The 20,639-nt window shown below is 33.0% G+C and overlaps 1 protein-coding gene across 2 annotated transcripts in view; it reads right to left on the minus strand.

Annotated features, from left to right (window-relative positions):
* Positions 1-8,751: 8,751 nt before the first annotated feature.
* Positions 8,752-20,639, minus strand: part of LOC106057060 (poly [ADP-ribose] polymerase tankyrase-like) — a 33,164-nt gene continuing 21,276 nt past the window's right edge. For both annotated transcript variants that reach the window (XM_056023571.1, XM_056023569.1), the window contains exons 39-54: positions 20,470-20,580; positions 19,244-19,394; positions 18,380-18,574; positions 17,899-18,188; positions 17,001-17,170; positions 16,787-16,892; positions 16,522-16,691; positions 15,868-16,006; positions 15,614-15,735; positions 15,429-15,510; positions 14,915-15,092; positions 14,692-14,799; positions 12,910-13,103; positions 12,679-12,771; positions 12,430-12,559; positions 8,752-10,586 (exon numbers count right to left, since the gene is read on the minus strand). In XM_056023571.1, coding sequence (XP_055879546.1) covers positions 10,456-10,586; positions 12,430-12,559; positions 12,679-12,771; positions 12,910-13,103; positions 14,692-14,799; positions 14,915-15,092; positions 15,429-15,510; positions 15,614-15,735; positions 15,868-16,006; positions 16,522-16,691; positions 16,787-16,892; positions 17,001-17,170; positions 17,899-18,188; positions 18,380-18,574; positions 19,244-19,394; positions 20,470-20,580 — 2,370 coding nt within the window. In that variant the 3' untranslated portion in view covers positions 8,752-10,455. The remainder of the gene's footprint in view (positions 10,587-12,429; positions 12,560-12,678; positions 12,772-12,909; positions 13,104-14,691; positions 14,800-14,914; positions 15,093-15,428; positions 15,511-15,613; positions 15,736-15,867; positions 16,007-16,521; positions 16,692-16,786; positions 16,893-17,000; positions 17,171-17,898; positions 18,189-18,379; positions 18,575-19,243; positions 19,395-20,469; positions 20,581-20,639) is intronic.

Genomic DNA, 20,639 nt, shown 5'->3' on the forward strand with positions numbered 1-20,639 from the left:
TTTCTTTCATTGTTTGTTATATTTTTTTTTGTGTGTTCTTGTTTTTAAAAATCTGTCAACTTCTTCACCAGAGAAACCATGTCTCACATTGATCACAATCTTCTAAATTTACACCAAAATCAACTTGATCTAGCAGAAGACCTTTAGCAAATAGAACTTGCATCATTTTGTTTATCTTTCTGTATGAATGACAAAAAGCTTTAAAAGATTTCAGCTCAACAGCAAAAGCTGGTTGGTGGAAGAATATGAAATGCAACAAATAGTAATCAGACAACTAATTTGCCATTAAAATTGTTAGTGATTTAGACAATAGCTTCTTTCAACATATTGTACTGAGATTTTTGCCTGAAGATCCACAACAACAAGATTTCAAAAACTCTTTTTCTGTACAAGTGGCCTTTTCAAAGTATAGTTAGTTTGAAGTTCAACTAATCATAGACCTATATCAATACACTGCTTGTGTATGAAGTCAACTTTTACAGCAAAGCCTTACATCTTCAAAATTGCTTACAATCAATTTGAGTGCATTGTATATATCAGGTGTCGGCAACCTGCGGCTCTTTGGATGTTAAGCTGCGCAAATATTTATTTTATCAAAAATTTTAAAAAATCGTTCTGATTCGATTAACGAGTATTAGGTATCAATTCTATCTCTCGGTCATTTTTACTCTCTTTCAGCGCACCCCTCCACCATTTCTTAAAATGTAACATATTTGCAGGTGGAAGATATTTAACTTTCTTCTACCTTATCACATAAAAGATACGGCACTAGTTGACCTTGTTGTTAGATATATGTCTTCCCAAAGACCAAAAGAAGAACTTCTAGGATTGCTACCGCTCTCATGACAAACTAGAGAAGAAAATACTTTGAAGACGATATAATCGATACCGGTATAATAAAATCATTTCCATAGCAAATGATGGAGCCAGAAGTATGACAGGAAACAATAAATAGCAACTAAGCTTCTTTGGCACGAAACAAACCACCAAATTCTTACGTTTTCAGCAGAATGCATCAAAAAGCGCTTTGTGCCCAAACATTTTCGAGCGAAATAGTTGAGGTCATGAATTTGGTAATCATGATTGTTAACAGCATCTTGCCAAAAGCATTATACCATGGTCAGTTTAAAGAAGTCTTTACGAAATGGAGATTCCGACATCCTTCTTTACAATAAAGTGTGAGGCTTTTTAAAGGTAAGGTGTTGAAACGTTTTGCTTTGTGTTGAATGAAATAAATAGTAATAAATACATTCCTAAATGAAAAAGGCATTAATCACCCTGAATTGGAGAATGACAATTGGTTGCAAGGATTTTACTTTATGGTGAATATAACAATGAAACTAAATGAGCTGAATCTAAAACTGCAAGGAATGGAAAACATTGCCTATATGTTTTGGTAGAAGAATTGGTTTGTTTTGAAGAAAAAATTATTGTTTTTTTGTAGAAGATATTCATAGCAGTCAATTACTTCATTTTCAATTTGTAAAGCAATATTGCGATTAAACCAGTGCAACTGTTGACAAGAGTTACTTCAGCACAGTTATAAAGAAAAATTAAAGATAAATCTGCTGACAGATTTGAGCAATTGAAAACAAACAAAATAATTGTAGAATTTATACAAAATCCTCTCAACACAAATAGTTACGAAATCCACATTGAGCGAATTGGAATTGATACTGGATATCTAGACATGCAATTGATCGATTTAAAAAGTAAAGTTTTCTGGAGTGAAAAATGTACAGACTTAAAAATCAATTTGTAAGAGTTGAAGCTCAAGAAATGTACGTAACGCAACAAAAGTGGACAGCTTTAAAAGAAATGACGCGACATGAGGCTCTTAAATTGGACGCATGGAATAGTCTCCCAGATTACTGCAGTCAGTTGAAAAAGTTGGCATTACGTAGGCTGACATTCTTCGGATCGGCATATTCGTGCAAGTGTTCTCTTGCATGAATATAATTAAAAGTAAAGTAAGAAACCAACTAACAAATTAAAATTTAGAGTCGTGTTTGAAACTAAAAAAAATTAATGAGCCAAATTTATCCAAACTTTCTATAACTATGCAAAGCCATAGTTCCCATTGAATTTATTAGCTCAATTGTTTGTTATTGAAGTACAAGTTAGTGTTGTATGTAAAAGTTTAGTGGCTTACACTTTTTATTTAAATAATAAGTAGGGGAAGGTGGGGTGAAATGTCACAAGGGTAAGTTGTCACAAACACTATATCGATATAATGTGATGCGCTATCAAAAGTGTGAAACTACAGCTGAGATGTTTACGGAAACATTTACAAATAGTTATAAAATGAAGTCGATACCTTTTCGCATTTTAAAATTATCACGATTCATTGTTTTTGACTGTTCGGAAAGTGGAATTTTATTTTTGTGTAATTTTGTTGAAAAACACTTATACTTTTGAGATGATTGTCTAACATTACACTGTTTCATATCTCTGTGTATTAATTACACATTGAAATTAGTTTTTTTCAAAAAGCTCGACCCAATAAAATGTTATTAAAATAAATGTTCTGAAAATTGTTGTGGGGCAAGTTGTCACACAGGTTGGGGTAATTTGTCACAGTTGTGACAACTTGCCCCAATGAAGATTAAGCATTTTGAAAACAAATTTTAATATTAATATTTGTTTATTAATAATTATTTGTTTTATTGATTCCTTTTTATGGTGATACCTAATAGATACCTAAATAGTATTAAGCGACTTTCTCTTTAAATAATGCTGTTTACAAAGGTTATGCCAGCATCAACATACAGAAAAGATGTCCTCCGAGCGCAACATTTATTTTAGGAAAGAAGTTACCTAGTCCTACTATTTAGATAGGTTGGAAGTGGGTGCATTGCTGAAAGAAGTGAACAGATATTTTACAAATATTATATAGAAAAAAATAAACATTATTTTGAAGAAAAACCTACAGCTTTTCTTGTTAGGTCCAAAACTTTTCAGAACCTTCGCATATATATCATTATTTCACGACGGCCAGTCAAGGAAACTACTACAAGTACAAAGTCTTGACTTAATATGCTATTTCTTTTAGACATAGAAAGATATGATGATTTTTTAAATGTGTGACATTTTACCCCATGCCTGTGTCAACTTACCCCGGTGTGGGGCAAATTGTCACAACCTCAACCCAGCAACTTTTTTGTTGTATAACTTTGATAAATAAAGAGATCAAGTTTATTTCATTTACTCTAATTGTTGTCTGAATGTTTAAGTTACAGCATGTTAAGTTTGGTGAGAATCAATGAATTCTAAATATGTTTAAAACATCAAAATCTGAAAACTGTGACAACTAGCCCCACCTTCCCCTAATTATTATACCATATAGGCCTATCTATATTATCTAATTTGTTGTGAAAACAGTATTTATATAAAGATAATTAGATATTTTTTCTTATGAATAAATAGATTACTTTTTTTTTTTATTAATGCGAGTACTATTTATTGTTAGGAAGAAATTTTTTTTGTGGCTCTTTAAAAACGTTGAAATTTTGTAAATTACAATTTTCGACTCTTCCGACTCTAAATGTTGCCGACCCCTGCACTAGACAGAAGAAATTCGACCATTCTGAGACCAAAAAACCTAAAAGAATCACACTATCGGAGACGTTTTAAAATGTTATCGTCAAAACTTTTTGACCCATATTATTTCATACGCCCCTTGCAAAAAGAGGTCTATATTAAACAATTAATGTTCTTATTAGAAGATAAAACGACGTCTCCTACTTAAGATATTTTAATTTTTATAAACCCCTACATGTAATTTAATATTATTCAGATAAATTACACTGAAAATAAAACATTTTTTCACCGCCCCCTCACCTTGTTGATCGTTGGCTTGTCTGAGCCATTGCATCAGAACTCTAAATGGTCATTTTTCGTTGATAGAATTTCATTCTGATGTTCTTTCTGAAAATATTGAAACCTGCCTTTTTACCTGCCTGGGTGGACCACTTCGTGAGCTGATTTTGAGTTTGTGTTTCAACACAGACTGTCTTTGTAATCTTACTTTTGTTTGTTTTTTGCTATCTTTAATCTTAAAGCAAGAAATGTATGCGGCGAGTTTCAGGCCTAGAGAAAAAATGCATTTTCCGAAAACCTCTATCGACCTCAATCACCAATCGTAAACAAACATTATTTACCCACGTGGTTCTCTATCTCTTCTATACAAATTACGTAATATACACAGGCTGTCACGTGACAGTTTTTTTCCATTGTTTTATCAATATTATCACGTGGCTCAATGTTGTTTGTTTACGATTGGTGAATGAGGTCCTTTGAATGTCACATTCCCTTTTCCACATTTATTTTATTATTTTGTTCTTTAAATACAAAAGTCTAAAACACAGACTAAAAACGGAAAATACCTAGGAGTTATAATTAAAGAAAAACTGTCATGAATTCCTCATATTGATAAAACTATTTAAAAAATTAAACAACGCATTTGGGTTTATTAAAAGAATTTTCTAAAATGTTATTTAACCTTGGTTAGGTCAGTAATAGAATATGCATCCTCTGTTTTCACATTTGACTAGAGTAACAACTTTAGTAAAATCACTAAATTTAGAAAGTCTTCAGGAAAAAAGACTGAAAAGTAAAGTAGCCATAATCTTCAAATACAAAAACAAAATCTAATAAAATATTCAAAATACACAAGGATAATGGCACATTTCTCGTTCCATAAGCTAAGACCAATTAGTACAAAGGCTCCTTCTTCCTTAGTGCTATTAAAGCATGGAATGGGTTGACTGAGGCAAATTAACGTTTAGTTTAGGAAAAAAACTAGGCAAATTAACGTTTAGCTTAGGAAAAAAAGCTAGGCATAAGTTAGTGCCGGATTCAGGTCTAAATTAGTGGTAAATTTAGGAAAAAAGGCTAGGCATAGGTTAGGCTTTTAGTGCTAGCGTCGGGTCTCATTTAACGTTTAGTTTAGGGGAAAAAATCTTGGCAAATTAACATTTAGTTTAGGAAAAAAAAGCTAGGCAAAATAATGTTTAGTTTAGGAATAAAAACTAGGCATAGGTTAGTGCTAGGCAAATTAATATTTAGTTTAAGAATAAAGGCTAGGCATAAGTTAGTGCCGGCGTCAGGTTTAAATTAGCGTTTAGTTTAGGAAAAAAAGTTAGCCAATCTAACGTTTAGTTTAGGAAAAAAACTAGGCAAAAACGTTTAGTTTAGGAAAGAAAGCTAGGTATAGGTTAGTGCTGCAGTCAGGTCTAAATTAGAGTTTAGTTTAGGAAAAAAAAGTTAGCCAATCTAACGATAACGTTAACGTTTAGTTTAGGAAAAAAACTAGGCAAAAACGTTTAGTTTAGGAAAGAAAGCTAGGTATAGGTTAGTGCTGGCGTCAGGTCTAAATTAGAGTTTAGTTTAGGAAAAAAAAGTTAGCCAATCTAACGATAACGTTAACGTTTAGTTTAGGAAAAAAACTAGGCAAAAACGTTTAGTTTGGGAAAGAAAGCTAGGTATAGGTTAGTGCTGGCGTCAGGTCTAAATTAGAGTTTAGTTTAGGAAAAAAAAGCTAGGCAAATTAACGTTTAGTTTAGGAAGCTAGGCATAAGTTAGTGGCGGATTCAGGTCTAAATTAGTGGTAAGTTTAGGGAAAAAAAGCTAGGCATATAGGTTAGGCTTTTAGTGCTAGCGTCAGGTCTAAATTAACGTTTAGTTTAGGAAAAAAGGCTAGGCAAATTAACATTTAGTTTAGGAATAAAAGCTAGGCATAAGTTATAGTGCCGGCGTCAGGTCTAAATAAGCGTTTAGTTTAGGAAAAAAAGTTAGGCGATCTAACGTTTAGTTTAGGAAAAAACTAGGCAAATTAACGTTTAGTTTATGAAAAAAAAGTTAGGCATAAGTTAGTGCCGGATTCAGGTCTAAATTAGCGGTTAGTTTAGGAAAAAAAGCTAGGCATAGATATAGGCTGTCAGTGCGGCGTCAGGTCTAAATTAACGTTTAGTTTAGGGGAAAAAAAGCTAGGCAAAATAATGTTTAGTTTAGGAATAAAAGCTAGGCATAGGTTAGTGCCGGCGTCAGGTCTAAATTAACGTTCAGTTTAGGAATAAAGGCTAGGCATAGGTAAGGCTCGTTGTACCGATGTCAGGTCTATGGTAGCGTCTTGTTGAGGAATAAAGGCTAGGCATAGGTTAGGCTTAAATTAGTCTCGACGTCAGGTCTAAGGTAGCATTTAGTTTAATATACACAGGCTGTCACGTGACAGTTTTTAAAAGTTTTTTTTTCATTTTTTAAATCTATCTATCTATCTATCTATCTATCTATCTATCTATCTATCTATCTATCTATCTATATCTATCTATCTATCTATCCATCCATCCATCCATCCATCCATCTATCTATCTATCTATCTATCTATCTATCTGTCTAATATATTATAATGTATCTATTTAATAAATCTAGGGCCTATATGTCTAAGTACGAACTAATTCAGACTATCCGTATGCCCGTCCGTTGGTTGATTTTTTTTTTTTCATAACGTTGTGTGTGTGAAAAGCTGGGATGGGGAGGAATTTCTGCTGACTCTTTTCCAACTTTGCTCTGTCTATCTTGTTTTTTTTTTTTTTTTTTGGTTCTCTGTTGTCTTCTCATTTCATCATAACTCTTGATGCATCTAATTATCTAAAGCAGTTTTGGCTAACCATTTTCAAGTTGAGTGCCATACATTTTCACAATACTCATGTCACAAACTCATGCCTTAGGAAACTATCCTTTACATTGGAACCAAGCTTCTGAGGCTTTATAAGGCACAATAAGTAAAAGTGTCAAAGGGTCTGATAGCACCTCGTGACGGATTGGACCCGCTGGCCGTAATTGGGCAACACTGATAGCCTATATAGATTTTACATGGCAAGTTGTGGGTTATTGTCACGTGCTAAGCCTTCTAAGCTTTGTAACTGACATGAATAACAATAATGGCAAAGCTGGCATTTACTATACCTCGACCATTCTCTTCTTGAATTCTAGACCTATTCCTGGTCTCTCGACGTTCTCTACTTGACCTTCTTATCATCTTACTGGAAGTCTAGAAGTAGACTTGATGTTTGTTGGATTCAACATTTTCAGCATTATTTACTAAGTAACATAGATCCCAGATGACATTGCAGATCTAGAGTGTTGGCTTGGAACTAGATTCTATTGCTAGAGAATGTTTTGTGTTTTGTCTGTCTCAACTGGATCAAGCTGTTATCCCAGAATGTGAAAATCTATCACATCAACCGTTCGTAAGCTTTTTTTTTTTTAACCCCAGTATGTACATAATTTAAATCAACGAAACTCCTTATGGTAAGGCTTGTTTGTTTTTACAAAGCTTATATCAACTCATTCTGTGTGGTAAAAAATAAATAATTGTACACGTTATTTCTCCTACACCCTATCTCGGATCCAGATGAAATTTCGCACAATTATTTCTTTTACCTAACAACACATAAATCTTTTTTTTTTAAAGTTGACCAATTAGTTAATGTGCTATTGGAATTTAATTATTTTGTTTGGTATCTTTAACAAGAAATTGTACTTGGTTGAAGTGGTTGTTTATGCCGAATTAGTCCCCTTTAGAGGTCGCCGCTTTAAAAAGTAAAGAAACTTATTTCAATATTTAAAAAAAAAAAATTCTTGTTTTTATGTAGTTTTTTTTTCCAGTTTTTTTAAGCAATTACTGCATTACATTAGATACTGGCCTGTAGTTTCCTGGGTCTGATTTTTCTCCTTTTTTAAATAGAGGGGTGACATTAGCTTCTTTCCAGTCCCTTGGTACTCTGCCCTGGTTAAGAGATGCCTGAAAAAGTATTTTGAACACTGGTGCTAGCTCATTGCTTAGTTCTTTGAGTAACCTAGCTGGAATACCATCAGGTCCAGATGCTTTATTAGGTTTGATGTTGGCTAATAGTTTTTGAATTCCATTTTCTTGTACTACTATATCTTCTATGTTGTCTACTTGGTTCGAATTAAGTAATATGTCTTTGTCTCCTGGGGCTGAGAATGCTGATGCAAAGTATTTGTTTAGGATGTTGGCTTTAGTTTCATTATCATTATGTGTTAAGTCTTCTCCTTTTAATGGCACTATGCCTGTTGTTTCCATTTTCTTAGACTTAATGAATGACCATAGGTTTTTGTTATCTTTAGATATTACATTGTTTATGTATTCACTCTGCAGCTGTCTGCTTACTTTTTGGGTTGGGTGTTTTTTTGTTGTGTTGTGGCATTGCAAAGAGAAGACTACACCTATTTTAAATTAAGTAGGTCTAGATATTTTACTATTTTCCAATTCTGTTATAATGAATTGGCCTTGAAGCAAGCAAAAGGTTGTTTGTTAAACTGCTCACTGTCACACTTTCAAAAGGGTTAAAAGCATAGAGTGTTGTTAATGACTAAGTTAATAGGTCAAGTGTTCATGGCCAGATTATTCCAGATGGCCTTCAAGAGATGTATTGGCAGACAGAAAAAAAATATACAAGGTTGAAGAAAAAGTGAAGAATTGTTAAACAATCCAGAAATCTATTTAGCAGATTATACAAGGAAAGCTTGGCTAGCTATCTGAGTACTTGGTCATTTATTTGTTTTATAGCTGTATTACTTGTTTTATTGAATTGAGTTTGAAGAAATTTAACTCAAAATAAAATATACTATACTGTATTTCTTTGGTGTGTTTAGAGACACCTGCAAACTCACTAATGTCATATAATTGCTCATTTTTATTATTAAAACAGAAATAAAGTCATCATATTAAATTGAAAATTTTTTATTTTGAATTTTGATAAACAGATAATTTGCTACTTAAAACATGAATGTTGGGACAATGTCAATAGAGAGACCACAAAAACTCACATGATAGATCTTTCAACAGCAATGACATGAACACATTAATGAGTTAAACACAGTATCAACACTACTTCAAGCTGACACAGTTCATCTTGTGTGTGTGTGTGTTTTGTTTACAATAATAGAACAACAAAATAAAGCTGTCACTTAATCATACTATAAAGTTTGTAGTGAAAAAAAAATATTCACAACAACAATTATCTCAAAAGGATAAAAAAATATTTAACAGTCAAAACTTATAATTTGGGAAACCTTTAAAAAAAACAACATAAGTATTAATCTAAATGTGTTTCAGCCTTTAACACTTCAAAGAAAAACCAAAGATGTTTCTTTTACAATTAGTGAAATCAAAGTATGTCCCCGTCTTGAGACATAAACATAGGAGCAATAACAGAATATAAAAATTTCATCTAAAAAAGATGTTAGGGTTGAACAAAAAAAAGTCAGCAGTTTCAATTATTAATCATCTCTTCAATTATTAATCATCTCTTCAAGCCTAATAACTTTTTGAGGTGTATTGTCTGTTTTAAAGCCTTGCCTTTGCAGTCAAATGAAAGTATCTTATTAACTGCTTTCACAAAATTTGACTCTCAATAAGAGCAGTTTATTTAAATTTCATTAAAAATAAAAAATTTTAATATCCAAAGAAAAAAGGTAATTAAATGTCATGAATTCTAAGCATTTCATCCTCCTCACCCACAAAATAGCTTTAATTTCTAAAAATGCATGTAAATATGTCTACTGTGTTGCATACCAAAATGTATTACAATAAAATACTGACATAACAACACATACTGAAATTAGATATACAATATGTAAATATATTAATTTTTGTAGATGTATTTTTGCTATCCTTTGAAACAGTAATAGCTTAAAAGTTCATTTCTGTCATTTTTAATTTCATTAAAAATATAAGACAAAAAGGGAGAAGATATAATAACTTTATTATCCTGGAGGAAATGACCTTACTTGAAGAATAAGAGAACACAAATATGCCATTTATCTCCCCCCCTCCCCCACCCAGTTGTAGTATACATACTAATACTATGACCCCAATCTACACCATGTGAATATATCAACATATTCATAAACAGTGTAACCTGGTCAGTTGAAACCTGAGGGGCATTCACACTAACTTCTTGTGCAACATTTAGGATGCATGCAAAACAAAATTTTAAAAAATAATAATGAAGAACATAAACAGAATGGCCCTAAATGAACTGTACTGTTCAATGAAATGAATGACACTTAGTGACTTTCTAACTTGCTTCAAGGAACTGTACATATGAATGTGACAATAAAATCTCTGTATGGGTCAATTCACATTTCACTATAACTTCACACTACAACTCAACAGAAAAATTTAACAATGGAAATAAACACAAAGTTTCACTACATGAACAGGTACAAAATTATTTTGTCAAGTTACAACTATTTGATCCCAACATTATTTCTTCTAAAAACAAGTTTAAAAAACCAATGCTGGGTTTATACTGTAACATAAAAACCTAAACACTGATTGAGTTGTCTCAAAACCATAAAATAACAAATGCAAGTAGTAAAATTGAAAACACAAAAAAAAATGTTTTTTTTTTGAGAAGTAGAAACTTAACCATTATACAACACAAGATACCTAATGGCAACCTGGTCTGAATTGTGAATTATGTATTCATTGTGATTGATCTTTGCAGGTGGCTGGTAAGTCATAGGTATCACTTGACCTAGGGATAAGGTGGCTCCTGTGAAAAGAGAAAAAAAAGTTAAGAAATAATAAAACTTCAGTACTCTTAGTTTAATGTAACCCAGTTCCACAAGCTTCGCCTTCAAGACATTCAAGATTAATTTGGAAGGTGAAAGTTCATTGATAAGTTTGATAACACACAACTTGTGAGAATTATAATTCGTTCTAACTTTATCCTTTCAATAGGTGCTGGGTCTGCCTACTTTAAATATTTCCATTATTACAAATGCAGATGTTTTCTTTATTTTTTTTTCCCTTTGATACAAGGACAGAAAAGGTTGAACTCAATACATATTTAGTGAGAGTGCATGTTATCAAACATTTTCATACTTCTATAAAAGTTAATTCAGTAACAGCCCTGGGCTCCCTGTCTAAAACAATCTTTTAATAGGTGCTGGGTCTACCCACTTTAACCCTCTTAAGACGGAGCATTTTAGCACGTCTTGTGCCAAAAAGACGGAGCACTATTTCCAGACTAAACACTTCACTTACAAAAAAAAATCCAAACAAATAAACTAATAACTTTACATACACAAAACTATATATATATATTATTGAAGAGAAATAAATGAACTAATACAATCTTATGGAATTTATTTGAAATATTAACATTTATTAAAATAAGCCGAGCTAATTTATGTGCATAAATTTACAAAAATGTTTTTTCAAAACAGAACAGAATTAAAAAGGTAAGAGTTTTTTAAGAAGTTTTAGGCCTGAATAAGTCCTAATACTTGTGTTTAGGGAAACAAGGCACATGGAGACTCTTCAGACACTTCTATCTCAGTATTTTACTACTTTTCTCCCCACCCCCCAGGTACCTTGGAAACATACCTTCATTTTTGCCACAGTGAAAGCCACCCATTTTTGACCCAGGGATAGTTTTTTGAGCTGTTTGTTTGTCAGAAAGTTGGCATCATATTTATTAATCTCCCTGACAAACATTAGAACTAAATTGATAGTTAAAAAAAAGAGCATAAAACAGTCTATGGGGTGCTAATCCCTTGGTGCTCAAATGGGTCATCTCTATCCAGTTCCTCACCCTTACCCCTAAACCCAGTTACCACGAAAAGACATCGTCAACACATACTAGATCTAGGTCTAGTACTAGTGTAAACTTAGATCTAAAGCATTCCTCAATGATGCCCTGATTTTTATTTGGGCTATCATAGTTTAAATAAAATCAGAGTCAGTGAGTTTGCTTTAATCAATATCAACGGCTGACTTCAAAATTTTCGCCTGTCACTAGCTAACTTCAAAGAATCAATACAAACAAATTTTCCTATGAAAACAGTGAAGGAAGCCGCCATTCCATTCTAATAATGTGTAAAAATATTAAGAATTAATCTGATCGACTGATACAAAACTGGCTAGCCAATTCTTTATTTGGAAACATCGCGGCTGATCTATCAGCCGCTTCGTCTTTTTCGCCAAATAGCCATGGGCCGATAGATCGGCCATGTCGTCTTAAGAAGGTTAAATATTACCATTATTACCACTATTCCTAATCTACCCATGTATTATTTGATGATGACACTGAGGATAATTTTCCAAACATGTAAATATGCTTCCAGTTAAACAACCACAGTTTATTGTCTTCAATCATTGGAAATTATGAAATGAATCATATGAAATTATAGTAAGTGTTGACACATAATTACTATTGTCCCGAAAAAAATGACTTGAGTCTATTATGATTTCTGAACATTCCACATTTCTCAATATGCCAGTGTAGACTTGTATTGTAAAATATAAAACTCTGTCCTAGGGCCTCATTTCTTAACTTCAATTGGTCCAAAGAACAGTTTCAGTTGCATTGTTTCAATACAATTTGAGCTTACCAAAAGGTAGTCTAGCATCAAAGTCCTCAAGAGGTGCATTTCTGCCCAGTATTTTTAAACTGTTTATGTCCTCATCAAGATGGTCCTCATCTCCATGCTTGACATCAATTTTGGAATTGCCTAATGCCACCTGGTGATATAATAGCCAAACCCAATTTTACAAAATGTATAAAACTTGACTGACTTAAAGTGATATTTACTAGACATTTAATTAACACAAGAATTTAAACCAAAAAAAACCCCACTCACCTCACAAAGCAACATGAGCTTGCATTTTGATTTAGGACTATGATTATGACAGTAGTGAGAGCTTTTTAAAAATGTGTCAGCAAAGTATATACCCTGTCAGAAAAAACATTGAAATCAAGTTTCAGTTTTCAAAATAAGTCTAAATAATCAGAGATATTACTTTGTCACTCATTACCCCCTGTGTACTACATTTAATATAGATGTTACCAGAGTAGCTATCACAATCCATACCTCTCCAAACAAATGACCTGTCCATGGCACCTCAGGTGGAGTGACCAGAAGACCACGAGATAATATAGAAATGAAGTTGGACATGCTGCTGCCATGCCAGAGGAGCTGGTGATTAGGCAAGTTCAAGGCTGCCAGTCTTGCATCTTCACCCTCCCTTGAGACTTTAAATATTCTGTTTATGTTGGCTGTTGGAACTGTTTTAGAATGAAATGAACCAGTGTTTAAGATTGTGAAAATGCTTTCAGTAAGAGCACAACAAAAGAATGTTGTTCTTATGGTCACAACCCTAAAATGTTTCTTAATGATACTTAAACACTCAAAGAACAATCTGAACTTAAGAGGTTGCAAATGAGATTTTAAAATGACATCTAGAAATAGGCAAGAATGTTTTTCAAAGTTAGCTAATATTATTTACATTATGATTACTAATAGTTTATGTAGTTAAAAGCACCATAGAATTAATAGATTTCAATATATGAATAAGGCTAAAGATTTAAAGGCATTATTTATATGTACACTAAAACTTAGGAGGCGCAGTGGCTGAGCGGTAAAGCGCTTGGCTTCCAAAATGGGGTCCAGAGTTCAAATCCTGGTGAAGACTGGGATTTTTAATTTCAGGATCTTTGTGCACCTCTGAGTCCACCCAGCTCTTATGGGTACCTGACATTAGTTGGAGAAAAGTAAAGGCGGTTGGTCGTTGTGCTGGCCACATGACACCCTCCTTAACCGTTGACCTTTACATCATCTGCCTTATAGACTACAACAGTGATGCCCAACCTAATTCGACCTGCGGGCCATTTTAATTTCCGACACTCGTGTCGCGGGCCACATGACAGAAAAAGTAACAAAAATAAAAACAGAAATGAAATTGACTTTAAACTAATTCTATGAGAGACCCATGGGTGTAGTACTGACATTAACTAATGGGATATTTGAATTTTTTTTTTCACGCTTCGGAAAATAGGTTCATTTCTCTACTTCAAATGTGAGCAACATTTTAGCAAGTCTTACCACCGACTCATTTTTCTGGTCTCTTTTTGGTAAATATTTCCATCAATGCCGCTATATTTGCTTCATAATGCTGTTCATATGCTGTTTTTTTTGTTAAACAGCCACACCCTTTATAAAACAAATATGTTGGCTTATTATCATGTTCCAAACAAAAAAAGTAAAGTTCACTTATTCTGTTACATTTTACATTAAAGTGTTCAATGTCGTGGTACCAATCCATTAGAAAAAAGAGAGAACCCTAACGTAGGTAAAGTTGCATTTTTCAACCATTTTTGGGGCAGGGGTGTGGGTGATTTTCTTAATTTTGTTTTGGCGGGCCGGATAGAACCACGTCGCGGGCCGGATCTGGCCCGCGGGCCGTACTTTGGGCATCACTGGACTACAAGATCTGAAAGGGGAACTTTACTTTTTACACTAAAACTTGAAGATTTTAGTTTTTGTCAAACTAATGCTTAAGTTCTAGTGGAGAATAGAGCCAGACTAGTCTCATAAGTTATTTCTTTCAACTTTTTTTATGTTCATATGAATAACTTTGTGTTTACCAAGAATGAATTTATCTGTGCAATCTCATCTTTGAATTAGATACAAGAAATTGCTCTCAAATTGCTTTAGTGTAACAATATATAATAGATAGTGAAAGCAGATTTACCTCATCAAATTTTTTTAAGCATCATTCTACTGGTACTTGGTAGCAACAGTATCAAAACAACTAAAATTATTCTTTCGTCATTAACAGGTAGATAAAGTGACAGTTAAAAAAAACATGATTACCTGATGCATGAATATTAGTGAGAATAAGTTGAGTTTCAGGGTCCTCTTCCAACATGGGCTGAATCCTACAGTCAAGGCTGCCATAGATGTAATCCAAAGGATTGATTTCTAAGATAGAATAAGGTAAGCATCTTTACAATTAGGTTGTCTAAGCACAAGCTAGAGTTAATGAGTATGACAACTGCAAAGTATGTACCATGCTGAAGTTGGTTATTTCAATTACCTGCTTGACGCAAGTTGGCTCCAAGCAAAATGTTGCTGGCCACTTGCAGATCCATAAGGTTTGCTAAAAGCTTGGTGTGTTCCCTGAGCATTTTCTTTTCAGATATGGGTTGAATAGTCTCATTCTCAAAGCCATATATAGGTATCAGATGGTAATATTCATTGGTCAGTTTTACAATCTGAAATAGAAATTTTTTCCTTGTCATCAACTAAATTACTAGATGCAAAATCTTTTTAGATTCTCAGCAGCCCTCCATTTTTAGCAAGACCTCATGCAAGCCAGCTTTAGCATGAGCCTTAAGTAATATAAACTAAAAATATCTGTTTAAGTGGCATGGTTAGAGTCCTATCTAAATGTAGTACGGATGATTTCAAGTTCTGTATAAGATTTAGAGATGAATTAGTATGTTATAAAAAAAGGTAAACAAAGGTTTGTAAACATTTGTCTAAAGTAATTGGCTGTAAGTAATAGTATTGTCCTAGGGAGAAGTAAAATGAAAATAGCTTGTGCTCACCTCTTCACAATTAGCTTGATATTCTGCATGGACATCTTGAGTTAAATGATTGCGTAGTTTTATGACTTTATCAATGAGCTCACTGAAACACAGAGAATTCATATTGCATAAATGCATACAAATTCAAGAAATACACAGATCTAGATGCCTATACAAGTAATTAGATAAATATAAAGTAGGCCTACCTGATATCTGTTAAAATTCTTCTGGCTTCAAGTAGTGTCTCTCTTTTCATTCTTCCAAATGGCATAAAAGTTTCATTTAAGCCAATGTCTTCAATTGATGCTTGCAACATAGCTACACTGCTCTGTATAACATAAGGAAATTAGATCAGCCCATGACTAGAGGTTTTAAAGTCACATTAAGAAAAATGATTTCAAAGTTTTATTTCTTCTAATTTGTACAGTTAGATCTAATTTAAAAAAAAAACATGTATTACCATTTCTGTCACTAGATCAGCAATAGGCTCTGAAAGTTTACAAGGTACAGATGATTCCAGATTTAATTCAACTTTATGCTGCTTGTGTAATTTTTCTGGCTTTGGCATGAGTCGATATTTTTTAGGTTGATTTTGAAATCTGGGGTCAAAGAGAAATTTATTTTTGGTAAATCTTAGTTAATTACAATAGATTTATATTCACAAATTTTTTCATGTGATGGCTGCATGTTGAAGCATTTTGTTTCTTTACTTTTAACCCCTTTAAAGGCTTGGAAGAATTTTGTTTTCTATTTTACAAGTGCATCCCATGTTTTAATGAGACTCCTGATATTTCTTTGAGAAAGTAAAGGAGGTGGGTTGTTGTATTAGCCATAGTCTAAGGCCTTCTTCTGTTAAGTAGCATGTAAAAAAAAAGAGACATCCTGGACATTAGCTATGGTAGGAACTAAGTCACCCACACAGCAGTTGCCTATACACAACTGATGTATCCAAAGGAACGCAAGTGCCAATTAGTTAGGGATCAAAAGCATTGCAAGTCTGCCAGGGTCTATCACCTTTGTTGACTGGCAAACAGACATTAAGTGTTTTTTTTAACAGCTTGCTGAAAGAAAATTATTAAAAGAAAAAAACATAAAGGTTAAGAAAATAACAAACTTGTTCAGATTATTCCAGTCATTGCCAGTCTTTGATCTGAAAATTTTACAGAACTCCTTAGCTGCCTCCTGAAGTGTTTGATATGGAGTATGTTGATACTGGCCCCTGTCTCCAATTCTTCCCCAACGATTGAAGAGGATGTAAACATTTTTAGCAGTTTGGTGAATGATCTACAATAAAAAGGAATGAAATTATTTGAACCTTTTAGTATTGAAAAGCAATCATTGAACACAAAAATAGTAACAAAATAGAAAAGATTTTGTACCTGCATTTTATAAAAGTTATACATGCCCCAAACTCCCTGTGTGACATCCACTTTACTTAAAGTCACATCATAAGGAATGTTGGTACTTGGACTTCTTGCTACTACCCTAGAAACAATTCAGATTATTTCATTAAAGTATTGTCTATTTATATCTTGATATGTAAACAAATTTGACTAAAAACTAACTCTGTATAATAATTTAAACAAGACATACCCGCCATTTTTAATATCAATAATGGAGGAGTCTACTTTTGGCAATTCTTCAGCCTCATCCAAGACACCTGCTGCCTGGTCTAATTTAGTTAACATTTCTTCAGCATCAGCTTTGTTGTCAGGTTTTGAGATGCCAGGTGATGAGTCAGACACAGTAAAGGGCTGCACGGTCTGTCAGACAAAAAAAAGAAAATGTCATCCTATTATCAAGTGACCTAGACTTATGTTTCAGTCTGTGGTAGCCATTAAATATGACTTATCAACTTAAGCTTAACAATGTTTTAACTTCATGGATATTTCTAGGCCAGTGGTACAAATCATGACAGTTTCAAAATTTTTCAGCAGCAATTTTTTATAGTTCCTCTAACGATGTGTGGGGATCAAAGGTCATTTTTATTTTATGATAATCAAAATAAGAGAATGGTTTTAACAGCTAAGTAGCCTGTGATTCAGTTTATAACTTACTCGGACAAATCATTTTTATTTTATGATAATCAAAATAAGAGAATGGTTTTAACAACTAAGTAGCCTGTGATTCAGTTTATAACTTACTTGGACAAATCATTTTTATTTTATGATAATCAAAATAAGAGAATGGTTTGAACAACTAAGTAGCCTGTGATTCAGTTGATAACTTACTTGGACAAATCATTTTATTTTATGATAATCAAAATAAGAGAATGGTTTGAACAACTAAGTAGCCTGTGATTCAGTTGATAACTTACTTGGAAAAATCATTTTTATTTTATGATAATCAAAATAAGAGAATGGTTTGAACAACTAAGTAGCCTGTGATTCAGTTGATAACTTACTTGGACAAATCATTTTTATTTTATGATAATCAAAATAAGAGAATGGTTTTAACAACTAAGTAGCCTGTGATTCAGTTGATAACTTACTCTGACAAATGGTTCACTAGGCTTGTTGTATGGAGGTAGAGCCAGCAACCTGTTCAGAACTTTGACAATATTCTCAGCATTGCTTTTCTGGGCTAGTTCCATGGGGGTCTGGTCTGATTTATTTTTGGCCTCCAGTGAAGCTCCTGCTTTGCCAAGTAAGTATACAATCTCAGCATTATCAAATGTTCCGTACTCCAGGGAGCAGACGGCATGATGAACTGCAGTCCAGCCATTTTTGTCAACAATGGACAAATCAACAGCACTTGTCTTTTCAATACTAATAAACTCTCCTACAGAAGAAAAAATTGTATTTTTTTGTCTTTTCAATACTAATAAACTTTCCTACAGATGGAAAAATTGTTTTTTTTTTAATCAATGTCTATAACCAAGAAATAGAATTAAAGTTAATTTTAAAACAATAATCATATAATTTTTGTATGTTGTTTTTATTTTACAATGCAAGGACAAAATGAAAGCTTACTTTCTTTATTCATCTGTGAAACATGTCGAATGAGTGTTAACTTCTTGATGTCAGGCTGGTCAATAGCTTCTAATGGTACCAGAGACAAAGCAGCAGAGCTTTTCACCACAGGTGGGTCATCCTCTACAATATCTGTGTCCCTATCACTTTCATCTTTCTCTTCCTTGTCCTCATCACCTTCCAAACTTTCTTCATCTGATGAAAGAGTTTAAACTTTTATACAAACACTTGCTTTACCCTCTAGCAAGTCTATATAATGTTTATTTGCCCCGAAACCACCCCCTTTTGTTTTCACTACCAGTAAAACGGCCCACATTTTAATGCTCCCCCCCACCACATATACTTTTGGCCATATGTTATGTTGAATCAGAATGGTCTGCTTTATAACACTGCTTTCCTTATATACACATACAACTGGCCTGAGAATTCTAATATCACTTATTCTTTTGGGGGAAATAACAAAAACTTAATGCAAATGGTAATAGAAGGCTAGTAGTTTTTCTCAAATTTCTGCAATTACTATCTAAACCATTTCTTAGTGAGCACCTAAGAGGTAGGAGGCGTGGTGGCTGCGTGATTAAGTGCTTGGCTTCAGAACCAAAGTGTCCTGAGTTCAAATCCCGGTGAATCCTCGTTAACTGTCTAAACAAATGACCTTTACATCATCTGCCCTAAAGACCGCTTGGTCTGAAATGGGATCTTTACTTTAACCTAAGAGGTAACACAAACATGTAAACATTTCATGCAAATCTGTTTGCTGATTCGAGAGACTGTGATGATCATGGGTGGTATTTTGCATTAATACATATTTAGATTTCCCCTTGATATGATCTTTAATTAAAATAAAACTACATTATGCATCACCTTCATCTTCTAAAGCCACTGAATCTTCATTCTCCTCAGTGTGTTTTGAAAGTGACACAGCATCATCCTCTTGGATTTCATCAGCAACCTCCTCATCTAAAAGATCATCAGGGTTCTTTTCTTTAGGTGCTTGGAAATTGATTGTGATGACCTGCAATACATTATATTACTTGTAAGATTGTATTTGTTTACTCTTATAGTTCTAGCTCGCCTACATATTCATGGATGCAAGCAATGGAAAGTCTCCAAGCATGATGCCTCTTTCTTATATCTTCACAACATAAATGAAACATTTACCGCTATCATTGCAATATATATAAAATGCATGTTTTAGATTTAATTTAGATATAGAAGAACCTATGTCATAGATAATCTATATTCTTTGATTCTAGATATAGATCTATGATAATACTAACAAAGAAGATCCATCAATTTACACCTATCTATATCTAGGTTAATAAAGAAACTACTAAGTATAAGAGATTTAGACAGTGTCTTCTGAGTCTTGGTCTAACTTATAACTTTTCAAGGACTAAATTTACTTGGACTAGAATCTTTATTTTATAATATATAAATCTAGACCTAGATCCAAATTAGATACTCTAAATTTCTAAAGTAATTGATCTAGATTCTAGATCTAGTTAATTATTATAATACACTTATATGGTAATTTCATGTAAAAAAAGTCAACTTCTAAAATCATTTTAAAATGTAGAAATAGATTTAGATTTAGCCTCTAGACCTAGGTCTGGTTTCAATTTTCTTTTTAAGAAGAAAAAGTTCCATAGTTAATTGAATGTTGCAGATCACACTTATTAGATTTACTTAGGTGTTGGATTTGTTAAGACACTTTAGTTTACATTTTTGACAAAAGGTGAAAGTATGGGAATTAGCACATGCGCCATAACATCCTGTCTTTCTTTAAATTGAACTTATTATTAATTTTTAGTATGAAAGCCCACAAGTCTAGTATACCAAAACATAACTACAAGTGAAAAAAAAAAGTCTGATACCAAGACGGCAATCAGTTGGACTGGCCGGCAAGATTTTTTTTTTACTTTGATTTTGCTGGCATGCCAGTGATATTGCATCCATGCATATTTGTTTAGAAAATGACATTTTACATTTAATTTATAGCAGCATAAGATAAATATTATAGCTTCTTAGCCAATAGTGGTCTAAAAGGAACAAATAAAAAGAGAAAAGAATCAAACATATTTCATTACTTGTCGCGATTGTTCCTTGCTCAGTAAAGGTTTCAGCTCAGTAGGTTCTCCTAGACTCTCATCAGGATTGTAGTCATAATTGAGTAAGAGCTTAACAAGCTTCACATCATTCTAATCAGTATAAGAAATTTATAAAACAGGTTGAATTTAAAAGAAATGATTTCATTTAA

This window comes from Biomphalaria glabrata, chromosome 3 (assembly GCF_947242115.1).
Source record: "Biomphalaria glabrata chromosome 3, xgBioGlab47.1, whole genome shotgun sequence".
NCBI classification, from domain to species: domain Eukaryota; kingdom Metazoa; phylum Mollusca; class Gastropoda; family Planorbidae; genus Biomphalaria; species Biomphalaria glabrata.